Consider the following 21,905-nt stretch of genomic DNA (forward strand, 5'->3'; position numbering starts at 1 on the left):
GTGTGGAGGGCAGGTCCATGCCTCCTGGCTCGGTGGGAGATGCAGCAGGCTTTACTCTGATAATGGTCTGATGGGGAGGCTGAGGAGGCTCTGACCCGCTGCTCCACTCACAGCGGAGGCCGGGCGGTCCAGAGACGCTGACGCAAATGCATCTGGAACTCACACGGCGACAGATTTTCATGCAGCATATAATGCAACGAGTAGTGTCTTGCAGATATTGAACCGATTCCATTCGAAGGCTACAGTGCATATTAGGGAACGGACAATACTGACGTGAACACAACGGCTTGAAAGAGATGCTGATTTCCATCCGTAGTATAAATAATTTGTGAATCGTTTCACATAATTTAACCATAGACCCCAAACTACTTTGAGATTTTGTGACTGACCAACCAACGCAATATGGTTCATAATTGTACAAGAATTATACAATAACTGAAGATTAACAATTTGAAATCAAATCTGAAAAGTGTGGAGTAAAAGAGCTTACTCCCCTCTATGCCGATTCCTATTAAAAAAAAATCCAGTGCAACCAGTTGCCTTAATAAGTTGCCTATTTAAATAATACTGCAATTGCAACATTGCCCTCTATTTGGCAGCTTGCCTGTGTAGAGAAAATTCCCATATTCCCATAGCATGATGCTTCCACCACCAGGTTTAGAACACAGGGGGAGTCCATTTTAAACTTTTAAGTTTTACAATTGTGTAAAAGGAAAAAAAAAAAAAAAACGTTCAACTTTCGCTTTAATTTTACATTATGTGCCACTTTGCACTGGTCTGTCAAATCCTAATAAAGTCGGTCAACGTCTTTATGGTTGCAGCATAACTAAATGTGGAACAGCTCAAGGGTTTGCACGACAAAAGCAAAGATCTTATTCTGACCTGTGCACGTCTGATCTGTTTGGGCGTCCTTCGTGCGTAACTCTGGGGTCTTTGGTGACCATGGCCCTGTCACAGTGACACATCAGCAAAGCTCGTTGGGAACGACCGAACAATCGAGAAGAAGGGCGAGGGACCGAGAAGCAAAATAGTCGAAGCAGCAGCTGCGCGCCCATGATTTATCACATCCTGTAATTTATGTTGAATCAAAACAAACCAATCAGGCACCAACCCACTCATCCACACATCCCGTGGCAAAAGAAATACAGCATTTCTAAATAAGTAGAGCATTAATTAACTCTGTACAAGGATGCAGTTTAGCCACGAGAGGACTTGAATGTGTTATCGTCTATTACTAACCTTTCCTGTGTTTGTTAGGCTCTCTCTCTTTTCTTTTTTTTATCACACAGATACCTCATTCTCCGTCTGTCTCCCTCTTTCATATTGAGCCTGACAGACATGCTGGAGTCCCGGTGGGTTTTCCTTTATTGTTCAAACCGTCACAAAAGACGATGCAACCTTTAAAAGCCCTTTGGCTTGGTTTCTCACATAGAATGTAACAGTCCAATTTCCTGATTTGCAGTCTGAGAGCCAACGTGAAATGTAGCATTTAAAAAAAAAAAAAAAAATCAACATCTACTCAAAAAATGTAAAAAAAAAAAAAAATCTAATAAAAAGGTCTAATGCACCTGAGTGTTGTATGTTTGATTTGCGATTTGGTTGCACAAAAGTCCGCTTTTGAGAAAAAGTCACTGCACGGACGTGAGCTTGTTTACCATTAAAGAAAGCCACTTACTGCTCTACAGTACCCGTTATTGCTTCACTCATTTTTTTTAAATCTATATTTACGTCTGAGGACTGGCTGCAGACTGCCGTCTTAAATGCACCGACGACGCTTTGAGGCATCCCAGCATGTGGTTCACCTTCACGGTGAGCAGATGAAGGCAGCTCATTCCGTCGACGTTTCTGACATCCAGACCCGGATTTCGCGCCCTTTACCCCCGAGGCGTCGTCACGGTGCTTTTGGATCGACTCGGCTGTTGGCGGCTCCCGTACGAGTGCAAATGCAAACACCGAAGTACGATCTGTGAATCTTTGATCTCTGTGGCAGGGCGCAGGCATCACCACGGTTGTAATCGCGGTAAAAAAAAAAAAAAAAAAAAAAAAAGCACCTTTGAGGCGGAGAAAGCTGGGAGGGGGAGAGGGGGGGACACAAAGAAATTATTATTTTTTTGGAATTCACCAGAGAAAGAGGAAAACCTTATTCATATACATGAGGCAGAAGGGGGGTGGGCTAGATTTCTGGTTTTCATTTTTCTGCCAAAAAAAACAAAACAAAAACACATTTCAACCAAAAATCAAATGATTACAGAAACATAAACCCACTGAAATCCTGTTATATTTTTCACTGAATGTCCACAAGAGTCAGAATACATGGATTTGACATTTGATGTCCCAGCGTTATGCGGAGGCATCTCTTGTCTCTTTCTGTTGACTAGCAGAAACATGAGGGGTTGGGGGAGGAGTGGGGATTCACACACTGACAAACGCAAATGGGGTAAACCACATGCAAGGGAAAACAGACACCCAGCTGCCCCAGCTTGAAGCAACACTCACTTCCACACTTGCCGTTGAAAGCAGAATCAATACAGACTGTGGAGGAAAAAAGAAACTCACCAAGGAGACACGGATACAAGGATAGGAAGGCAGAGAGGCAACATTTACAGATTTAGGCCTGCAGATAAAATGAGAAACAGATTGCACATGCCAGCACAGATGCAGACAAGGAGAGAAGGAAAAAAGAAAAAGAGACACATAATTAAGCTTTTTTAATAATACGAGTCGGTGCCAGGACTGTTTAATGGAGTTTATTTAGCTGATAGCAGCGAGGCAGCCAAGAATGTGTCCAGGTGGGAATGAGCACAGCTTCCGCATCCAGCTGTTTGCACCCCATTAGAATCAAAGGCTTCCATTATGTTTACTGAGCACACCATGATTAAAATCCTTTTGCAAACATGCAAAACAATAATATGGGATGTTGGCTCAGCTTATGGCTGCCGTCTTCGGGTTGTTTTTGATCATCCGGCCACAGTTGATTTCTGTAGGGGAATCTAATGGAGGATGATATAGAACAGGGAACTGCAACATTTAGAATCCAAATAGGTATTTTTGCCCTTAGTTGAGATGAATAAAACAGGTTTATACCTGCAAATTTTGAAAAAATAAAAAAAAAATCTTTGAATTTTTGATAAAAACTACTACAAGACATTTTTGTAATTTTCTAATAGAACAACCGTCATCATTTTTAGGTTTAAACTTTTTTTTTTTTTAAAGGATGGCTACATTTTCTGATGTGGAATGCCGATATTTGTACAATGTTCCTAATGGTAAGGAAAATAGGACCAAATTAAAAATGACTACTATTTTTAGTGTCATTCTGTTGTGAAAATTAAATGTAATCATTTGGTGAGACTGCGAGGACCCAGCAAGAAACTCTGAATGACAGCTGAAGATTAGAGTCCCACGTAGGATCTTTTAGTCCAAAAGACGTCACAATGCCAACCCTATGGAGAGTTCTGGAACTTTAGACCGGAGCAGGCTCACCTGAGCCCCCCTGTCAGAGAACTTCGGAGCAGCAAATTCAGACTGCGGCAAGAGTTTCGAAACTCCTTGAGGTTTCAGTACTTGCCACAGTAGTTTCTGGGGAAGCAAGTCAAAAGCACTCTAGGTACGGAAAGGCAGTTTGGGTTGTTTTCAACAACGTCTCAACCTAGCCTTTTTTTTTTTTTTTTTTAAATAAAGTCCTATTGGCTGGGAGTAACATGGATAATTAGTTGCCATTTCCACCTTACATTTTAAGAGGGGCATCGTTCTGCCCCACAAACATCCTCAGACGGTGAATACCCAGTCAGTGTTTGTGCTGGTCTCAGTGTGTTGAGTTTTAATGCTTTGTGCAGTGACGACGGCTGGATGATTTGGGGACTCTGGGACATGTCAGGTTTCTGCTAAGGGCTTTAAAGATTTGCTCTGCAAGACGAAACCCAGTCCCAACCACACACTCGCATCAATAAGAGGGAAACTCGTATTTTGGGGGTTAGAAAACCTCAGTGGAATAGACAGGGAAATAAAAATATGCAAGTAGAAATGAGTCAGGGAAGATTTTATAGTCCCCCCCCCTCCGCTTGTTAAAATGGTTGATTCATTGCTAATTTTCACATTTCTATGTTACGCTGCTTTCTAGGCTGCTCAGGTTCCTTGAAACTAATCACGACTAGAAGTGACAGGAGACCATTGACCAAGTGCCAAGTGCAAATTGCAAAGTAATACATTTCGTTTAAAAAGAAAAAAAAAAAGTGGCGTAAATTTAATAGAACGTGTTGAACCCCTGATTCCCAGCGTTTTCTAATATTCCGCCGTATTCCCTTTGTTTCTGTCTCTATGAATTACGGAGAAAGCCACGGGCCGAGCAGCTGCAGCAAAGCACACTTTGGTAATAAATTTACAGCCAGTCTGTGCACCGGACCGCTACGCACACTCATCTGAACACCGCCCGAAGCCATTAACTGTATTTCTCCGTCTCTATCATTATACGCATCTCTCCCGTGTTTGACTCATTTGACCTCCAAATGTATTCCCACCATGACTGTTTCTACCTTTTTTTTTTTTTTTTTTTTAATGCCCTCTGTCCGATTTGCGCGTTCATCACGTTACCCTTCAACGGCAAATAAGAAGCCGGTGTAACTTTTTCCTCTCTTCTCAGTGTTTACAGTAGAGGTTCACCCAAGCCTTGAAGCCTCTGGGGTCGGAATGCGGGGAAGCTGGGATTTACTTATCTTTATTTGTAGCCGCTGGCAGTGATGTGAGGGTTCAGATAGAGCACAGCAATGTTAGTGTCAGTGTAAATCAGAATCCATCCCGTCAAGGCTCTTGCAAGATTGTACCGCCTGAATACTGATTAAAAAAAGAAAAAAAAAGAAGAAAAAAAAAAGAAACAGGTGGAATGACATGCATTATAAATGTGAATTTCAGTACATTTTGCGAATATCCATTTAGGGCCCTACTTGCTTCATGCCACTTATTGAAAATTGTATGTGCAGATATCATCCATCAATGTCTACTTATAATTTATGCTTAATAATTCAAACATGACGGCTTATACGTTGCCTTCCAGTGTCATTTAAATACAAAAGCTGGTGCGAGACAGTAAAGCGTTTATATTTGTAGTTGGAATTGCACTGGTGTTTTTGTGCACCAGTTTATTTATGAGTGAAACATCAAAACTAAGGAAGTCATTGAACCAGAAATTGGAGTTGCATTGTTTGATTTATTCAGCTTCAGAGTAGTTCACTGTTTTTTGTTGTTGTTTTTTTTGCCTGAGTAATCAACTTCTCCCTTTGCCAGCTTGCGCCTCCATCTTGTTCTCATCTGTTGCCATTTAGTCGATTTCTGCCAATCGAGAACAGATTACAGCACACCAGCCATAAACAATTCAAGCTCTATGATCCACTAAATTCCAACGCGTTTGAAATAGTAATTCAATCACACGTGCATAACTTACCGACGGAGAAATCCGTTTTTAAAGTCGGCCCAGGCTGGTTTGGATGAGGTTTACTCCGTGTAAAATGAAATCTACATTCTCTTGGTTTGGCTTCGTCGGAAAACAAAATTCAGAAGTATTTTCTCACGGTGCTGCATATCGATCGGTTCAGCAGAACGAACTACTTGAGTTCCAGTTCATCGCAGGTTTCCTCTCTACAGAGATTTACAACTGACTGAACAGGAAAGCCAATGAGCGGATTCTACCTGAAAGCCATGATCCTCCACCAGCTCTCAGATATATATTCCTTGGGCTCAGGAGATTTATTTTTCCCCCTCTTTGCCCCTGTAATATAAGCCTTTGTACAGCCATAGGAAAACGATGATCGCCATACCAAGAGGCCGTGTTTAAATTAAAGAATTTAGCTCCAATAAAAATCCCCCAGCAGCAGATTCAGAGTTTCTCATGGATTCTAATCAAGTGAAATGTAGACTGTAAAACCTATAAATGTTGTGTTTTTAGATCCCTTTTTATACTACGCCTGTTGTAAATTTCACCACAAAATACTTCCTCTCTTCTTTCCACTCATTCATATTCCACATAGAATGAGCCATTTTGTCTTTTCTTCTAAAACCAATCAAAGCACTTATGTAAAAAAAACAAAACAAAACAAAAAAAGAACACACACAACACTTCCCCCACTTTTGTAGCTATACGGTTGCCAGGCAACACCATGAACATCTCCCCACCTGCATCGTCACAATCTTTTTGTGACTGAAATTTAAACACTTTGGTCCTTTTCTTTTTTTTAAACCACCTACTTTCTCCTGTGTCTGCACCTCCAGGTTTCCTGATTTTACTCAACTAGGCCATTGCCGACTTGTACCGAACAATAAAAAACAATACCAAACAGAGAAGTCTAAAAGGGGAACTGAGCGTTTCATGGACACCAGATGACAGTGTGGAGTTTCCCCAGCTGACTTCCTGGACGCAGTGTCTTGACAGGAAGTTGAGGCTGCGTCCCTGTTTGGGTCCTCTTTGAAGTCCTGCTCTTTATAGCCACATTTTCATGTCTCTGCCAAGATTTGTCTGAACTGAACTGGCAGGAGAGACACGTTTTGGTATTTCAGCTGCTGGAAGCCAGGTGACTAAAAAGAAAACGGGGGAAGAAGAAAAAAAAAAAAAAAAAACAGCAAGCAAAGCATTTTAAACATAGAATTTGCTGGAAGGTTTAATTTGCCACCGACTGTCTTTCCACTGTTAAATGGGCTCACAAAAGGTTTCTACTATTTCCTCAATACTAAATGTTTATGAATCTCCATCTTCAAAAAGCACAGTATGAGGTCGCCTAGTTAAAATCATTCCTTTTTTGAAACATTTACTGCTCCGCTTTCTTCAATTGACTTAAATAATGAATTTAAGAGTTCTCCGTAGTGAAGCATGAATAGGCGTAGCTCCATTACAATTTACCAACAAACTTCTTAATAGTAAAGTTTTAATGATTTCGCCCACAGAATTTGCTATAGGACAATACAAGATACACTTTTCTGTCAAGCGGCAGTTTCACAACAGAACATTAATATGCTTTGGGGTAAATAAATTAAGTATTGCCAATGTGTGGTATCTTGTACTTCCTATATCATACCTGAAGATGACAGTAATAGAGAAAAGTTCTGTCTCCATCTTTCCGTCTTCAAAGCTTCATCGGTGAGTGATGATACAAAGGATCAAATTTAAATTTGTATGTTTTATCCAAGTTACAAAAAAAAAAAAAGGTCTGCGCCTTGATACACTAGTAATTGGACTTTCTTGTGAAGATCAGACTGTGATAGAACGGTGGTTGTTGCATAAAAGAGAGCAATAACTTACTCTTAATTGCCTCCTGGTTGAGTGCAATCACTTGACATTAATTAACCTTTAAATCAACGGTTAGTCTACAGGTCCACATGCTACTGTCTAACATCCATCCAACAGTGTTATAATTGGGTTTTTTTTTTTTCTGTGTGAAAGCAGAATCTCCATTAAGATGTTTTTTATTATGTCCTTTTTACCGATAACACTAACTTTCACACTGCATTTTAACACCTTCTGCAAATGTCAAATACTTGTACTAAGATGTTTGACAAAAAATATATATAAATATGTCTCAAATTTATTTTCCACTGAGAGACTTTCCTTAACAACGAACTGGAACAAATTGAATTTTAATATTCTCCAGCTTATTAACCATTTGGGTTGATAGACAGATGGCATATGTTTTCGTGTGGGTATGCACCAGAGGCTCAAAGAGAACGGATGCACATGGTAAGACTGGTAGAGGGGTAGAAAACAACAATGAAGCACAGTCATCCAGTGTGCCAAGCCAGAGAGATTCCCCAACAGATCTGCCTGCTTTATTAGCCTGTGGGCATAATGTCTCCTCTCGAAGAAACCCCATTGTCTGGATGGCTGCTGCCAGCTCTCAAACACACACACACACACACACACACAAATCAGTAGTCTTCATCACTGCCTGCAGAATGTGCTTTGGAAATGTTTGATATCATTTTAATATTAATTGTTGTTTTTTGTTATCTCTTGTGCTAGTGAATTACTTTCAGCCACAATTTAGTTGATGCCTGTGTGCAGATGGGAGTTTTTATTTGTATTTTTTTGCTGACCACTAACCAGTTGCATCAGCTTTAACAGGAGTGGGTCCAGAAATCTTCAAAGCTGGCTACCAGAACTCGCTTCCAAGTTACAGCTAGCCAACCCTTTTCTGTGCTGGTTTGCATACTGGAAGCAGAAGGGAAGAGTGGAACAAAGAGACAAATCTCCATAATGGAAGAAGGGCTTTTATAAGAGACGGAATTACAAAAAATGCTGTCGACAAATTGAACGCATTTCACGCCGGGAGCTTTTTGAATATCTGTTTGTGGAAATCTGCAATGTGGGATATTAAAGTGGCAATTCTTTCTGGTTTTCCTTTTTTTTTTTTTTTTTTTTTTTTGGGCAACTTTAGTCCTGAGTCCTAAGAAACACTAGGAAAGACGGGGGGAAAAAAACAACAACAAAAAACACTTACCTAACATGTACATAAGTTAAAATGGCCTAGTCAAAACCTAGACCTAAATACATTTGAGACTCTAAAGTCTTGAAAAATTATGTTCACAGCTGGTTTGACTTCAGATTTGTTTGAGCTTGTGCTATTTTACAAATAAATAAATAAAAAGGGTAAAAAGGACTCAGTCTCTACATCTGCAAATCACAGCACTACTGGAAGTAAAAGTTGGTTCTAAGTATTAACTTTCTTGTTTTGTAGTTTTAGAATTCCCCGCAACATTGTTCATTTCATAATGTCTTCCCCAGTGCAACAAAGTTTGTCTGTAACGTAGCAAAATGTAAAAAGATTAGGGTGGTGTGCGTTTCTGTGCACTCCCTGTAAATGGACAATGTGAGTTTTTAGCATAAAACGTGAATTACATTAAGATGGTTCTTAAAGGCTTAATAATAGTGCAAACAATTACACGTAGAAAAGTGGCTGCAACACTTTAAGAGGGATATCCAAGTTTGTTAGGATAGCCAAAGAGCCATTACCAGCCAGACACTTAGTGTTTTTAATCTGCTTAATCAGATGCCTAGGTGATAATGCCATTACCCTGTTTTTGCATTTGTGTGTGTTTGAGAGAGGGAGAGATAAAGAGAGAGAGAGAAAGCTTTTGGGCCTAAATGGATTTTTTTTTCTCTCTCTAAATAATCTGATAAGTCTTATCTGGGGGTGCAAAATTCTTTCACGCAAATTACTGTCCTGGATCCTTCAGCAAATTTAGAGTATGGATTTGTTTTGTCCATGAAAGAGTCTCTCTCTAAAACAATAACAGAGAGCTAACAGCAAAGCGTCCATTCAACTATGGCCAGGTTTAACAAGTGATTCAACTCGTATGGCTTGTAAACAAATCTGCAAACAGTTGGTCTGAAGCAGACGGCGTCTCAGTTGAGGTTTAAACTTGTGATAAAGTGCTACTGCAGGTATTTCTCTGTTTTTCTTACTTTCTCGTCCTGGACATGGAGTCAAGTTAATTTTCTATTCTGTTTTACTGTCTTTGATCAAGCAAAATCCATCCTATCGATTGCTCTGAGGGTGCGGTGCGCACCTCGGCGAAGCCCAGAACAAAGGCCCTTTTACCCCTCCATCCCTCTGGAGTCCTGTTAAAAGGTTAATGGATTGAGATTGAAGATGCAAAACACGAGGCAGCGAGAAAGAAAACACACACACACAAAAAACGAGCTAAGATGAGAAGGTAATTACAGTGACGGGAGCGTAGCCTCGCTGTCTGATGAAGTGCTAAATCCTGTCAAAACAAAAAGTGAAATGAGGGGAAATAATAAGAGCTTCAGTGACTAGCAGTCTCTATTTAGGAGCGGGATGGGCAAATTAGATCTTTATTAACCAGCACTTTGCTGTTATTGTTATAGCGTTGGGGTGGGCGTTTGATAAACGCAAATATAAATGGGAAATTATATGAAGAGATTTCTGAAACTAATTTTATTGGGAAAATCATCCTCACAAAAAAACACATGGGTGCCTGTAACATTGGTTGTGGATAAACACCGCCGTGGCAAAGAGGGTTGTTGCTACGATAGTGGGTTTGAGAGCCGCTTAAAGTTTAGTTGATCAAGGTTTGCAAATTCTTGTAATATCCCAGAGCGTTTTCATCTGTTGGGGTCTGTATTTTGGGTTAGTTCTGTACCTCCATTTCTTTCTTTTTGTGCCATTTCATTGTAGATCCGCTGTCTTTTTTTTTTTTTTGTACCATTGCCCTGCCGATGAGGTGAGGTCAAGCAACCGTCAGCTATCAGAATACTTTGATCAACTCAGTGACTGCAGGGTACTCAGGTTCTATGAGCCCCTGCAATCAGGGTTAAAGAGACGGTCTGTGAAGTTTGTGCTGATTTTTTTTTTTTGTGCTTTGGCTTTTGCCAAACCTTCCTGTAAGCATTATATAGAATTCAGTCCAAAAGACCGTCTCTGAAGTCTTTATTTTGATGTTTCTTTCTCATGCCACCAAATTATTTTTTTTAGAAAGACGAGTCATCCATCCAAGCATTTTTAATACTAGCTAAAAACCTTTATTATATAGCCTGTGCTAGATGCGTCACTCTTTTGACGATCTACGCATTTTGAAAAAGTCAAAAATGCGCAACTTACTTTTTGTTTGCCCACTTTTACCTTGTTAAACAGTTCGTCTTTGAAAACCTCTATAAACATAATGCAGATATTGCTAAAAATGCCCACTTCCACAGACAGATTTTTACTTTCATACAGATTTTCAGTTCGCCATCGTTCGTCCGTAGGCCCACAAACATGTGGGCTTTAGTGTAAATTGGCTACTTGAAAGAACACTCCACTTGACGGATGCATAACTTTAGACACTACATATGGTTCCTTCGTAGGGTACTGCAAAACAAACACTGCTCATCAGTACTGCAAATACTGCTAATCGTAAAAGATGAACTAAAGTAACCAAATGAGGGACTTTGATATCATTTTCCTTCAGGTCCTTTGCAATGTTTGAAGTAGACTACAGGGAGAGGGCACACTCTGACATTTCAAAGGAAACTGCTTGCAGTCTTGAAAAGATCACCTCTGCTCATCTTTGTTTAATGTTGTGTTCTCATCAACTTGCAGACACCATAATTATTCTTTATTTTATTTTTTTTAGCTCCCCTCTTGCTGCAACAGGCTTAACCCAGCCGGTTTCAGCACACATAGCTCCAGGCTATGTCATTTATGAATTATTTAATAGAGAAGCATCGCAAATGAAATTAATATTCAGACATTTTCTATCATCGCCCGTCAGCTCCGTGTCTCAATAGCCGCTCTCTGCAGGGAGTGATTTGTATTCCTGTGGCATCAGGTTGGCCAGAGCTTGTGCCCACTGATGCAACACGCAGGGCATGCTGAACAAGGCCTGAACCGAGCCACTCCGTTTTCCCCATTGCTCCTACTTTGGTGATTTCTCCCTCTTTTCCCCTCCGACAACCCCTTCCTTCGCCTCGCCAGAACCGCATAAACGTGCCTTTAAATACAACATCTGCTCGTTTATTCCTCAGCACCAGACTGTGTTTGATTCCACTTTTTTTCTTCTTTTCTTCCTCCTCTCCTCCCTCCTGTATCATTTCATATTTGCATCGCACGCTCCATCCCATTAAACGTTTAAAGCCAGACACAGACCGAGCGGCAGTGAGCATCGTTCACTCACTTCATAAATTATGCATCATAAAAACATCTCAGAGAATCCCACTTGCTTCACTGCAGTGATAGCAGAGACGGTGGCTCTTTGAATTTCAAACAGGATGGCACCCCCTAGTGTCAAAGTGGGTTAAGGTTAAAGTGTGGGAGTCCCAGAGAACTTCAATATTTTTAAGCAACGCTGGATGATTTTAATCAGTATGACACTAAGCAGCTTTTTTTTTTTTTTTTTGCATTTAAGCAAGAGTATTTCACAGAGCCCACCCAGTGTTGTATAATTTATTCTAAACCATGCATAAAATCTGGGATTTGCAGGTATTGCCGAGTGTGTTTCCCATTCGACATCACACTCTCCGCACACCATCACTGCACCCACTCAACACACCCCAGCTTCACACATTGGCTAATAAATTATTCAAGCTTGATGCTGCAACCAGAACAGCGCTTCTGTCCCTACACGGTGTGGCTCAAGGGCGTTAGAGTAGCCGCTGCTGCCGATGAGTGTGGTGATTCAGCGATGCACCCTGAACAAAAAAAAAAAAAAAGTGACTAACTGCTGAAGAAATGGTGACTCTGCTGTGCACCTCTGGAAACCGTTCTTGAATCTAATGCAAGGTGCATGAATAAAACAGTCAGATTTGGATTCTGCAAGCTACAGCACTTTATGGCTTTTTCCTCAGAGCTGGGAAGAACGCTGCTGACAGTCCAGCCATGGGAACAGCAGCAAGGAGGCTGCATCTCCAGTGAGGTTTTCCACCCGTCAACTGGCAAGCTATTTTTGTCCTGTCCTAGAACCTCCCTGAACCCCAAACACAAAGTCAAATAAATGATAAAGGTGTTGCGTGAACGAACCCTTTAACTTTGGCTTATCTACAAATAACCTCTGATTTTCTACTCACTTCAATTTACCTGTAAAATGCCAAATACTCCACTCCAGCCTCATTTATAAAGCACTTTAAAAACAACACAGTTGACCAAAGTGCTGTTCACCACAACCAGAAATAAAAACAAAGAATATAAATACAATAAATGTAAAAAACAATACTTCAATTTGAGTTAAAAGCCAGTGAAAGAAACACACACACACATACAGACACACACATTGCAGTGCCATGTATTGCTTATTATGATGCTACTAAGTAGCATCATAATAAGCAATGGTAATTGTCAAAGTTACATCTCATTAAAATGTCTTTTTTAAACGGTTAAGTGTGTGTCCATGTACGTCTGTTAACAGTTCAGTGCCAATAGAAATACTAAGGGGAATAAATATTGCGCTAAATCAGAAATGTTTTTTTTTTTTTGATAACCCTTTATGGGTTTATCTCCCTCCTGTCTCCACCAAAACAATAAACGGCACTGCGTCACGCGCAAGCACACGCGATACTTCCCGGCCGTTCTCCTATTGGTCAGTGATGCCGGGAAAGCTCCTCGTGACATGTCTGCCGGTATAAAACCACAGAGCGGCCCTTCGGTCGAGAAGCACTGGTGTATTAGAGGAAAATGTATCGTCTCGGCCAACAGTCTATCTCCAAGATCGCCTTCGATTTCTTTTTATCCACTGTGCCACGAGAACGTTTTCACTTTACTAGACAGTACAATAAAAGCTGGTCGTGTATTGGCTGATTTTTGATCAAATCTTTTATATTAAATTGCACGAAAATGCCAAGGAACAAGAAGAAGAACGGCAAGGGTGAGTAGCAGAGCGGCAGCTAGGCTGTGGCCTTGCGTCTGTGAGCAGTTTGTATGATGGGAATTGTAGTTCTTTTAGTCTTCCGTACGTATTGCGTGGAATTGTACGTGTTAACAATTGGAACTACAAACGTTGGAGCCCGGGCCTAGGTGCAAACAAAAGCTAGCTAAAATTTTCGACACAAAGCTTTGCTTTCTTCTAAAATCTTTTAAAGTATATGACTTTTTACTAAACGCAGTTATAATGTTTACATTATTATGTTAGGCAAAACCTCTGTTTACACCGTGCTTAACAAGCTAGCATCGACAACTCCCTGACCCAAACACGTTGCTGCCGTCAATAAGATTTAATTAAAAGCGATTAGCACTTTTTAAAACCGGTAAATTATTTTTACGGTTTTATCAGTTGCGTATATGGCGTTTAGTGTAAACAAAAACAAGAGAAGTCCAGCTCTGTGAGCTAAAAGCTTGTCATTGCTATCTTATTAGATTGTTAGCCAGATTTGTTTTACCGGTTCTTCGTCATAAATATTTACTGACGTTAAACACGTTTTTTATTAAATACCGTCTGTATTTTTTCCAATGTTATCGGTTCTGGTGGCGTAGCAGCAGGGGGAGGACATTTTGTCCTCCGTATAGCGGGTCAGCGAAGAGGCGCCGCCCGGTTCCCAGAAATCAGCTGTGGTGTGGGAAAAGCCCACGTCAACACACTGTAAACACATATTAACGTGTGACGTGATTAAGCTGATAATTTCTTTGAAAAATTATCAGCTAAAGTGCATTGTCTCGGCTTTGAACGTTTCCCTGGTACATCTGAGAAGCTTGCATTAGTAAAGCCAAACAAACATGTCCTCCTGAGGTGACTTCAGGTCACAGAGGAGCCTGTTGAGTCTGGTCTGGTCGGATTTCATTTTGGCTCCTACTTGCTGTCATTATGCTTCCCGAAATTCCTCACCTGTACAAATGAGAGCCCTTCTCTAAAGGATAAAAGATTCTTAAGGTTTAAAGCATAACCCTACCCTGCTTCAAAGTATAGACAATTTCACTCCTTGGCTTATTAAAGTATGTATTTAATGTATCGTTTTAGCTCTGTAATGACATTCTGTTTTTATTTTTGGATTTATATTAAATATAAATGTTAAAAAGTTAAACAGCTTGTTGTGCAGGAGCTGCCTGCACGTTGTCATGCACTTTTCCCTAGATAGCCTTGCAATACACACACCTTGTCTGGCTCCTACACACAACAGTTCTGAGGTATTTACAAAAGAGTACAGTGGGAAAAGACAGTCTATTGCATGATTCAATTACTTTTTATAGAAGACTTAAATGGTATCTTCATTTTTAACTGGAAAGCACAAATAGCTTGGAGACGTCAAAAGCTAAAATCTCAACAGCACATGCTCTGTTAATGGACGTTAGAATTGAGAAAAGTTTTTTTTATTGTAGCATTATGACGTTGACAAAAATGTAATAATGTTGGTTATTTTTGTTCAAAAATATGTAATAACATTTTGCTAAATTTAGGCATTTCGAAGTGGTCTTATTTCAGATAATGTTACACACTTTGCACTGAAAATGTGATCTGCTTGCAGCTTTGCAAATGTAAGTTTTAAAGCAGCTTTAACTGAAAAGTCACAGGTGGTGTGAATTTGCTTTCCACTTCCATGTTTACTGCAACCAAAATACTTTCAAAAAGAGAAATGCCACTTTTTCTAAGCTTGTTGCATTGTTCCAGTCTGCTGACTAGACATGTGCAGAAACACGCCTGGACACTGCTCTGTTATGCTGTTCTCCACACATCTAGAACTTAGACCAACATTTAAAGTACATAGAAATAGTACGACTAAGTATTTCTGTTGATCACTTTGTGCCAATAACTGTACCAGATGACTTCAAGCTGTTGTCTCCGTATTTGGTCAAATCTGAACGCTTGGTTCTTTTCTCAGCTGCAGTTAGACTTTATTTATTTATTTATATTTGAGCTCGGTCTTCACGTTCAGTGGTCTGTTGAGCCGTCTTGACAACCTGCGTCTTTCCAATAGGCACACAGCTGTTTGAACTGCAGTCGGTTCACTCCCGACTACCTTTGCCTACATGGCACCTGCAGGATAAGCCGTCCAAAGAACACAGCTGATTAGATAACAGTGGCGTTTGCTGCAGTACCTGCATGATGCTTGACTTACATAAGGGATTTTGTCTGACACATTTGTGCAGAACAAAGCTCTTTGTTGGGTTTTTTTCTCTTTTTTTTTTTCTAAACTGAAATAAATGTTTTGTTTTCAGGGGGCCAGCATGGAGCTGTGCAGCCTTTCAGTGATGAGGACGCCTCCATCGAGACACTCAGTCATTGCAGCAGCTTCAGTGACGTCACAAGTGTGGCAGATGAAGGTAGGCCCGTCTGTGTACAGCTCTCTGTTCTTCAGAATGATTGGCAATCCTGATAAAGATGTGTATAAAACCCTGAAAATGTAACTTTCCGCTTGTTGTTTGGTTTTACCTGTGAGTATTTTTCCGTCTTTATCTCCACCCTCTGTGTGTGCATTGAACCTTTTAATTATCAGTCTGATTATAAATTAAAGCAATTTAAATTCTTGCAGCCATTTCCTATCTTAACACATCTGCTTTACTGGAATGCCGTTTTCTCTCATCTTTCCCAATTTGAACAACATCTAGCAGAAAATTCCCTCTCTACTATTATATTTATGCTCCAGAGATACAGCACACGTTGTGGATTACCATTTAAAGCAAAACGAGCTTTCAAATTATAGCTTGGGTTTCTGAAAAATTGTAATTATGAGATCACGCTCTTTATTTTGAGGGATGGCATGCGTCCTTTCAAAGGTGCCAATAAGCGCGGAAGCTTCTAAATGTTAACTGTGAATAATGTTACTATTTGTTTTGCTATTTTTAGGTGGAGAGGCAAGTGAGGACACCGCCCAGGAGGATTTCCAGTATAAGCTGAAGGGGTTTATAGACAGCACTGTGGATAAGAGGTTAAAGTCCTACTTTTAAAAAAATAAAATGCATATATATTTTTTGTACATTTGAGCAGGTGATCCAGGAATCCTTTATGGACCACAAAACACTCTGGACCAGTTTTATTTTATTAAACGATTACCTATGATTGTTGGATCATATCTTTTTTTCTTTATCTACATTCCTCTCGTTTAGTGCCAAGACGAGACAGGGGGCTCTGGACGGTCTCAAGACGGCAATGGCCACTCGGATCCTGTACGAGTTCATCTCAGAGCGAAGGATGACCATCACAGACAGCATTGAGCGTTGCCTCAAGAAAGGTATCGGCCTCGTTTCTACATCAGAGTCTCTTTGTCATCAGCAGATGCACAGGAAGTTGACGGCTTCTCTTCCGGTTGCCAGGTAAAGGCGAGGAGCAGAGGGCGGCGGCGTCTTTGGCGTGCTTGCTGTGTATTCAGTTGGGATCGGGGATCGAGAGCGAGGAGGTGTTCAAGACTCTAAAGCCCATCTTCAAAAACATCCTGGCAGATGGGTCAGCTAACATCCAAGCGAGACAAGCTGTAAGTCTGCATCTTCCTTCCCGTCTAAAGATTTGAAATCTCAGAAATTCAACTAAAATCGGCATGTCTTCTTTAACAGGTGGCGACAAGTTTGGGGCTCTGTACGCTTGTTGCAGAGGATGACATCTTGGTGAGCTGCCCAATCACTCGTGATTTTATTTTCAAAGTAAAATACACTCGCAAGTTCTAAATAATTTTTGCCCCCTCCTCTGCTTTAGGACGTGCAGGCGACCATGGAGTGCTTCGAGAGCCTGTTCACCCGGTCCTACGCCCGGGCGGATGGAACCTGTCCTTCCATCAGTCCGCAGATGAGCCAGCTGCACGTCAACGCCCTGCTGTCCTGGGCCCTGCTGCTCACCATCTGCTCGGCCAATCAGCTCAAAGGCGTCCTGAAAAAGTGAGAATCTGACCGGTGGTGTTAACGTTGGCTGTTCCGGTGCTGAAATGTTTGCTGGTTTGTTGCGCAGACACCTGCCCAGGCTGCAACGGCTGCTGGAGAGCGACGACGTCAACATGAGGATCGCCGCTGGGGAGACGATCGCTTTGCTCTTCGAGCTAGCCAGAGACATCGATTCTGTAAGTTCATGTCTGGGTTTGTTTTCCACCACCATGTTTTGGACACTAAAAAGTTTGAGTTTCTGATTTCTCAAGTACTTTTTTTTTTTTTAAATATGCAGGAATTTGAGTTTGACAAGTGGGAGGAACTGTGCAATAAGCTGAATGCTTTAGCTACCGACTGCAACAAGCACCGAGCCAAGACCGACAAGAGGAAGCAGAGGTCTGTGTTCAGGGACGTACTAAAAGCTGTTGAGGTGAGTGTGAAGAAAGATTCATCAACACTCAAAAGGATGTCAGGTTGGCATGTGTGGCTGAAATATTTGAATTCATTTCCAGGAGGGGAACTTCCAATCGGAGACGATTCGCTTCGGAACCGAGCGCATGACCATCGACAGCTGGGTCAGAAAGAGGACCTATGATGCTTTCAGAGAGTTTGTGGGATCTGGGATGAACTACCACCTTCAGGTATTCAATTCTTTGTGTATTCAAAAGAATCCATTTGTATCATTTTAAATATTTTTGCCCCCTTGCACTGCTTCCCACAAAAGTCCAGGACACCAAATTGCCTTCGAGAGTTTTTGTTAGATGAGGTTAAAATTAAAATGGCTTCGAGGGAAAATACTCATGGCAGCATCATGATAAAGAGAATGGTGAAAATGAATAAAGATGGGAGATAGAGCTAAAGGAAACTTATTTAAGGTTTCAAAACTTAAAACTAAAGGCAGAAGTTCATCTTTCAGCAGAACCTTGCTCCTAAAAATTCAACCAAAACTGGAGAGATGCACCACAACTCAAAAGAATTGCAGTGAAATGCGTTTCTACATGTCACACTTCACATGTAAATTATATTGAAACTTTCAGTTGTAATGGAAATGCATCCATTCCTCCAGGCCAATGAGTTCATCCGGGACGTGTTTGAACTGGGGCCGCCCATTTTGGTCGATTCAGCCACAATGAAGGCCATGAAAATCTCTCGCTTCGAAAGGGTAACTACAACAACACGAGGTCTGGCTTGTCTATAAAATTCAACCGAGACTAATTCCAAAGCTTTCCGTTTCAGCATCTCCACAACTCTGCTGCCTTCAAGGCTCGGACCAAGGCCAGAAGCAAGTTCAGAGACAAGAGGGTGGATGTGGGAGAATTTTAAGATTTTTGTCGTTTTCACTATTTGTTGAATTTGTTTACTCTTTTAAGCCACTTTTATGAGGAATTCTAAAAAAATATTGTGTTCTTTAGTGACCGTCCGTTCTGAAATTTGCATCAAATTCCCTCCTACACATTTAGTGTTTTCTGCTAGCTGACATGCTTTAATTTATCAGTTGTTTGCCATTAACTAGACAGTCGAGGATATTTAATATTTAAAATTGGATTTTGAACAGGCTGGTGGTGTACAGTTGAGTGTTTTTTGTCTTTTTGCTGTGTATTCATTTCTTCTTTTCCAGAATATTTTTGGTAACTTATGGAAAATTTGACTTTAGTCTTGTACTGTAAAATTGGTATCTACATTAAAGTACAGACCTAAACTCTGAATTTATGTTACTCTGCTAAATAAGTTGCCATTATTTATGTTAAGTGAATAGTGTCTTTGGTAGTGGTTATATATTAAAGGGTAATGAAATAAACAAAAAAGAAAAAGTGTTTTTGTTACTCCTGGTGTTCTGTTGTGAAAAAAAATCTAATCCTCTTGGACATGTTGCGTATGACCACTGTGTACACACAGGTCAGTTTTGTACATTAATTCACTCATATTTAAACTTTAAAGGCAAAAAAGATGCTTCTGATTTTTTTTTTTACATTGAATTTTAAAAATAGTTCATAATACCAAGTTAAAAGGCTTCATTTAAAAAGGGGTAATTCCTAAAGACATGGTATATAGTACCATATGGTATAGACTTTTATTTCAACAATATGAGAAAATATTAAAAGGTGGTTTGACACTGGGGAAAAAAAATCATTTGTATGACTTTCTGATCATTTTCTTGACATTATAAAAGTTTACCTTATTAGCCTTAAATTTGATTAATATACGTTTACCACTTACTGACAGGACTATATTAGTTAGGACCTTGATTTAATACAAATCCTCCCCACTTTGTACGGCCTCAGTAGATAAACATTATCATTTGATTAGATCGTCCCTCTCCAACATCCAGGCAGATGGAGAAGACGTGATAAATCTTAATGGACCACTGTTGTTATTCCGCGTTCGTCAGAGTCCCATTGCGAACAGGTGAAAAATAATGTTCAATCACAAGTGATAAATGAGGATCAAATGAGAAGAGAGCTGATAAGATTCCTGCAGTTAATTGATGATTAGCCTCATTTCCATTATTCACTCACCTGAATTTAGAAGAACTTTATCTGTCTGAAATGTGTTGCTGCTGGCACACAAAGAAAAACCATGAAAGTGATAGTGGCACATATTCCAAAAAGAAAAAAAAAGTCCCTTTTATCTATTTTAAGTGAGAAAAATCATTGGAAACAACCCGTAGTTAAGATGTCGAACCCCAAATCCAAAATGGCCGTAGCGAGCTTAAAACAAATAGAAAAATCTATAAATTGTTTTCTGACAACAGATCATCAAAACGAGGACACGCAACATAGCCTCGCCAACAAAGATTGGTAAGCAGGCTAACTAGTGTTAGCTACACTTTTCCTAACCTTGGTTGCAGAGTCTGCACAACTGATTTATCGAGACATTGGGGGTGTGACAGTAAAATGAGCACAGCTATCGTTTATGCGACTGTGAGCCATATTGGATTTGAAGCTGGGTTTATTGAGAAGCTGACCTAAAATCTAAAATGGCTCCTTCAAGTGAAAAACATTACAGCTTCAGAGCTCAATGGTCTAGTGGCCGGCAAACACATTGTTTGCAAATGTGTCACTAGAGTGTTTAAATGCTTAAAATGTGGAGAATTAGTCAGATTTTACTAAAAGGTACTGAAGCTATTAAAACCATTAAAGCACCGATAGCTTTAATGGTTTTAATAGCTTCAGTACCTTCTAGGTACTGAAGCTATTAAGTACCTAATAGCTTCAAAAAGCTAATGCTTACAAAAAACAATCACTAATCTTCTAAGTGGGAAATCTCCATTAAATTCAGATCTCTGAAATATGGCCTTACTGATACAGAGAGCAACAAAACTCACAGCGAGTCCCCGCCCCCAAAATGCAACAAGAACATTAATTTAGTGGAAGCATTTCAGCAGAAAAAAAGAAGATTAGAAAAAAAGGCACCCGTTATCGCTATTGTCTTTTGCATGACCCAGCTGATGGCTGCTGATGAGTATTAGATGTGATTGTTATGGAAATGTTAATTGTGTTTCAGCTAATTGGCCTTTCAGGGAGCTGATTTAATTCCAAAGTCTGTTTTAATATCATAATCACATGAGTAAATGCGATCTAATGTGGCAGCGTGCCTGATCAACTGCGACCCAGTCTTTGCTATGGCTAGTTAGGCAATCCCATGTTCCCAGTCACTGTCAGCGAGAAGAGTCCGTTTGCACGCAAAGCCCCTTCCTGATGGATGCTTTTGAATAAAGGCATTTATTCCACTTGTGCGCTTCTGTAAGATCTCCATTTCCTGTCATCTAGCATGCTCCCCCCTCTTTCTTTGCTCAAGCCTGACATTGACAGCAGTGCTCCTCATACTTGCACTCCTCAGAAATTTTGAACTCGGATGTGCCATCACAAGAAAAAAAATAAATAAATGGACTGAGATAGTCAGTACTTTGTCACTGAATGGATGCTGTGTGTTCTCTCCATCCCCAAGATGCCAAAGGGCTTGTTGTAGTGACTGATAAAAATGGCTGCTGCCTCCAGAGGCTGCATAAAAATGCAGCACATCAAGAAGATTATCCGTCCCGCTCTCTGTCACTTTCCGTTAGAGCCACACAGCGACTGCAGCAGCCAGGCTCGAGATTCCTCAACATGTTCTGTGCACTGGCTTTAGATAGCGGAAGCAAAGGAGATGACTTAAGTGTTGAAGGAAGAGAAACATCCCCCCCAAAAATGGGGTGCTTTGTTGTTCTTCTGTTTGGTCTCTAGAGGAAGAGGAGGGAAAGTCCTATATATCAGATCAGCTGTGGCATAATTAGACGGCTGCAGAGGCAGCGGAGGTACTTTGATGAGAATCAGTGCAGCAGCAGGAACACGATAACCCCAGAGACAAGTGGTGTAGGGGTTTCTGTTGGCTGTCTAGATGTGTTCACCATGCTGACAGCTTTTGCTTTACTCAAAGTAACTGCTATCTCAATGAAAAATGGTCTTACGGGTGTATATCTGCACATAAGTCTGTAACGAGACAAGTCGATGTCTGATTCTCTGACTGTAGATGCTCACAGTGTGATGCTTTATTACTGAATAATGACTCTATAAAATGATCATTGCGACTCAAACGGCCCTTTAAATGTTTGTTATTCTAATGAATGACATATTCAAATGAGAAGGGAACATAGCAGCACAATAGTTT

At 40.4% G+C, this 21,905-nt stretch overlaps 1 protein-coding gene across 1 annotated transcript; it reads left to right on the top strand.

The window, feature by feature from the left end:
* Positions 1-13,114: 13,114 nt before the first annotated feature.
* On the top strand, positions 13,115-19,072 carry ifrd1 (interferon-related developmental regulator 1). Its single transcript, XM_014985183.2, has 12 exons — positions 13,115-13,341; positions 15,624-15,728; positions 16,252-16,333; positions 16,512-16,636; positions 16,719-16,876; positions 16,956-17,006; positions 17,095-17,273; positions 17,344-17,452; positions 17,554-17,688; positions 17,771-17,899; positions 18,325-18,420; positions 18,495-19,072. The coding sequence occupies exons 1-12, from the start codon at positions 13,311-13,313 to the stop codon at positions 18,579-18,581; spliced, it is 1,287 nt and encodes a 428-aa protein (XP_014840669.2). The 5' UTR covers positions 13,115-13,310; the 3' UTR covers positions 18,582-19,072.
* The last annotated feature ends 2,833 nt before the right edge of the window (positions 19,073-21,905 follow it).

Source organism: Poecilia mexicana, unplaced genomic scaffold (genome assembly GCF_051168715.1).
Source record: "Poecilia mexicana isolate PSO_F unplaced genomic scaffold, ASM5116871v1 scaffold_23, whole genome shotgun sequence".
Lineage (NCBI taxonomy): Eukaryota > Metazoa > Chordata > Actinopteri > Cyprinodontiformes > Poeciliidae > Poecilia > Poecilia mexicana.

Bases quoted from the DNA above. Each gene is read 5' to 3' on its own strand.
- ifrd1 (XM_014985183.2), top strand. From the start codon at position 13,311: ATGCCAAGGAACAAGAAGAAGAACGGCAAGG. The intron at 16,334-16,511 runs GTTAAAGTCCTA...CCTCTCGTTTAG, and splicing joins GACAGCACTGTGGATAAGAG to TGCCAAGACGAGACAGGGGG. The intron at 17,274-17,343 runs GTGAGAATCTGA...TTTGTTGCGCAG, and splicing joins CTCAAAGGCGTCCTGAAAAA to ACACCTGCCCAGGCTGCAAC.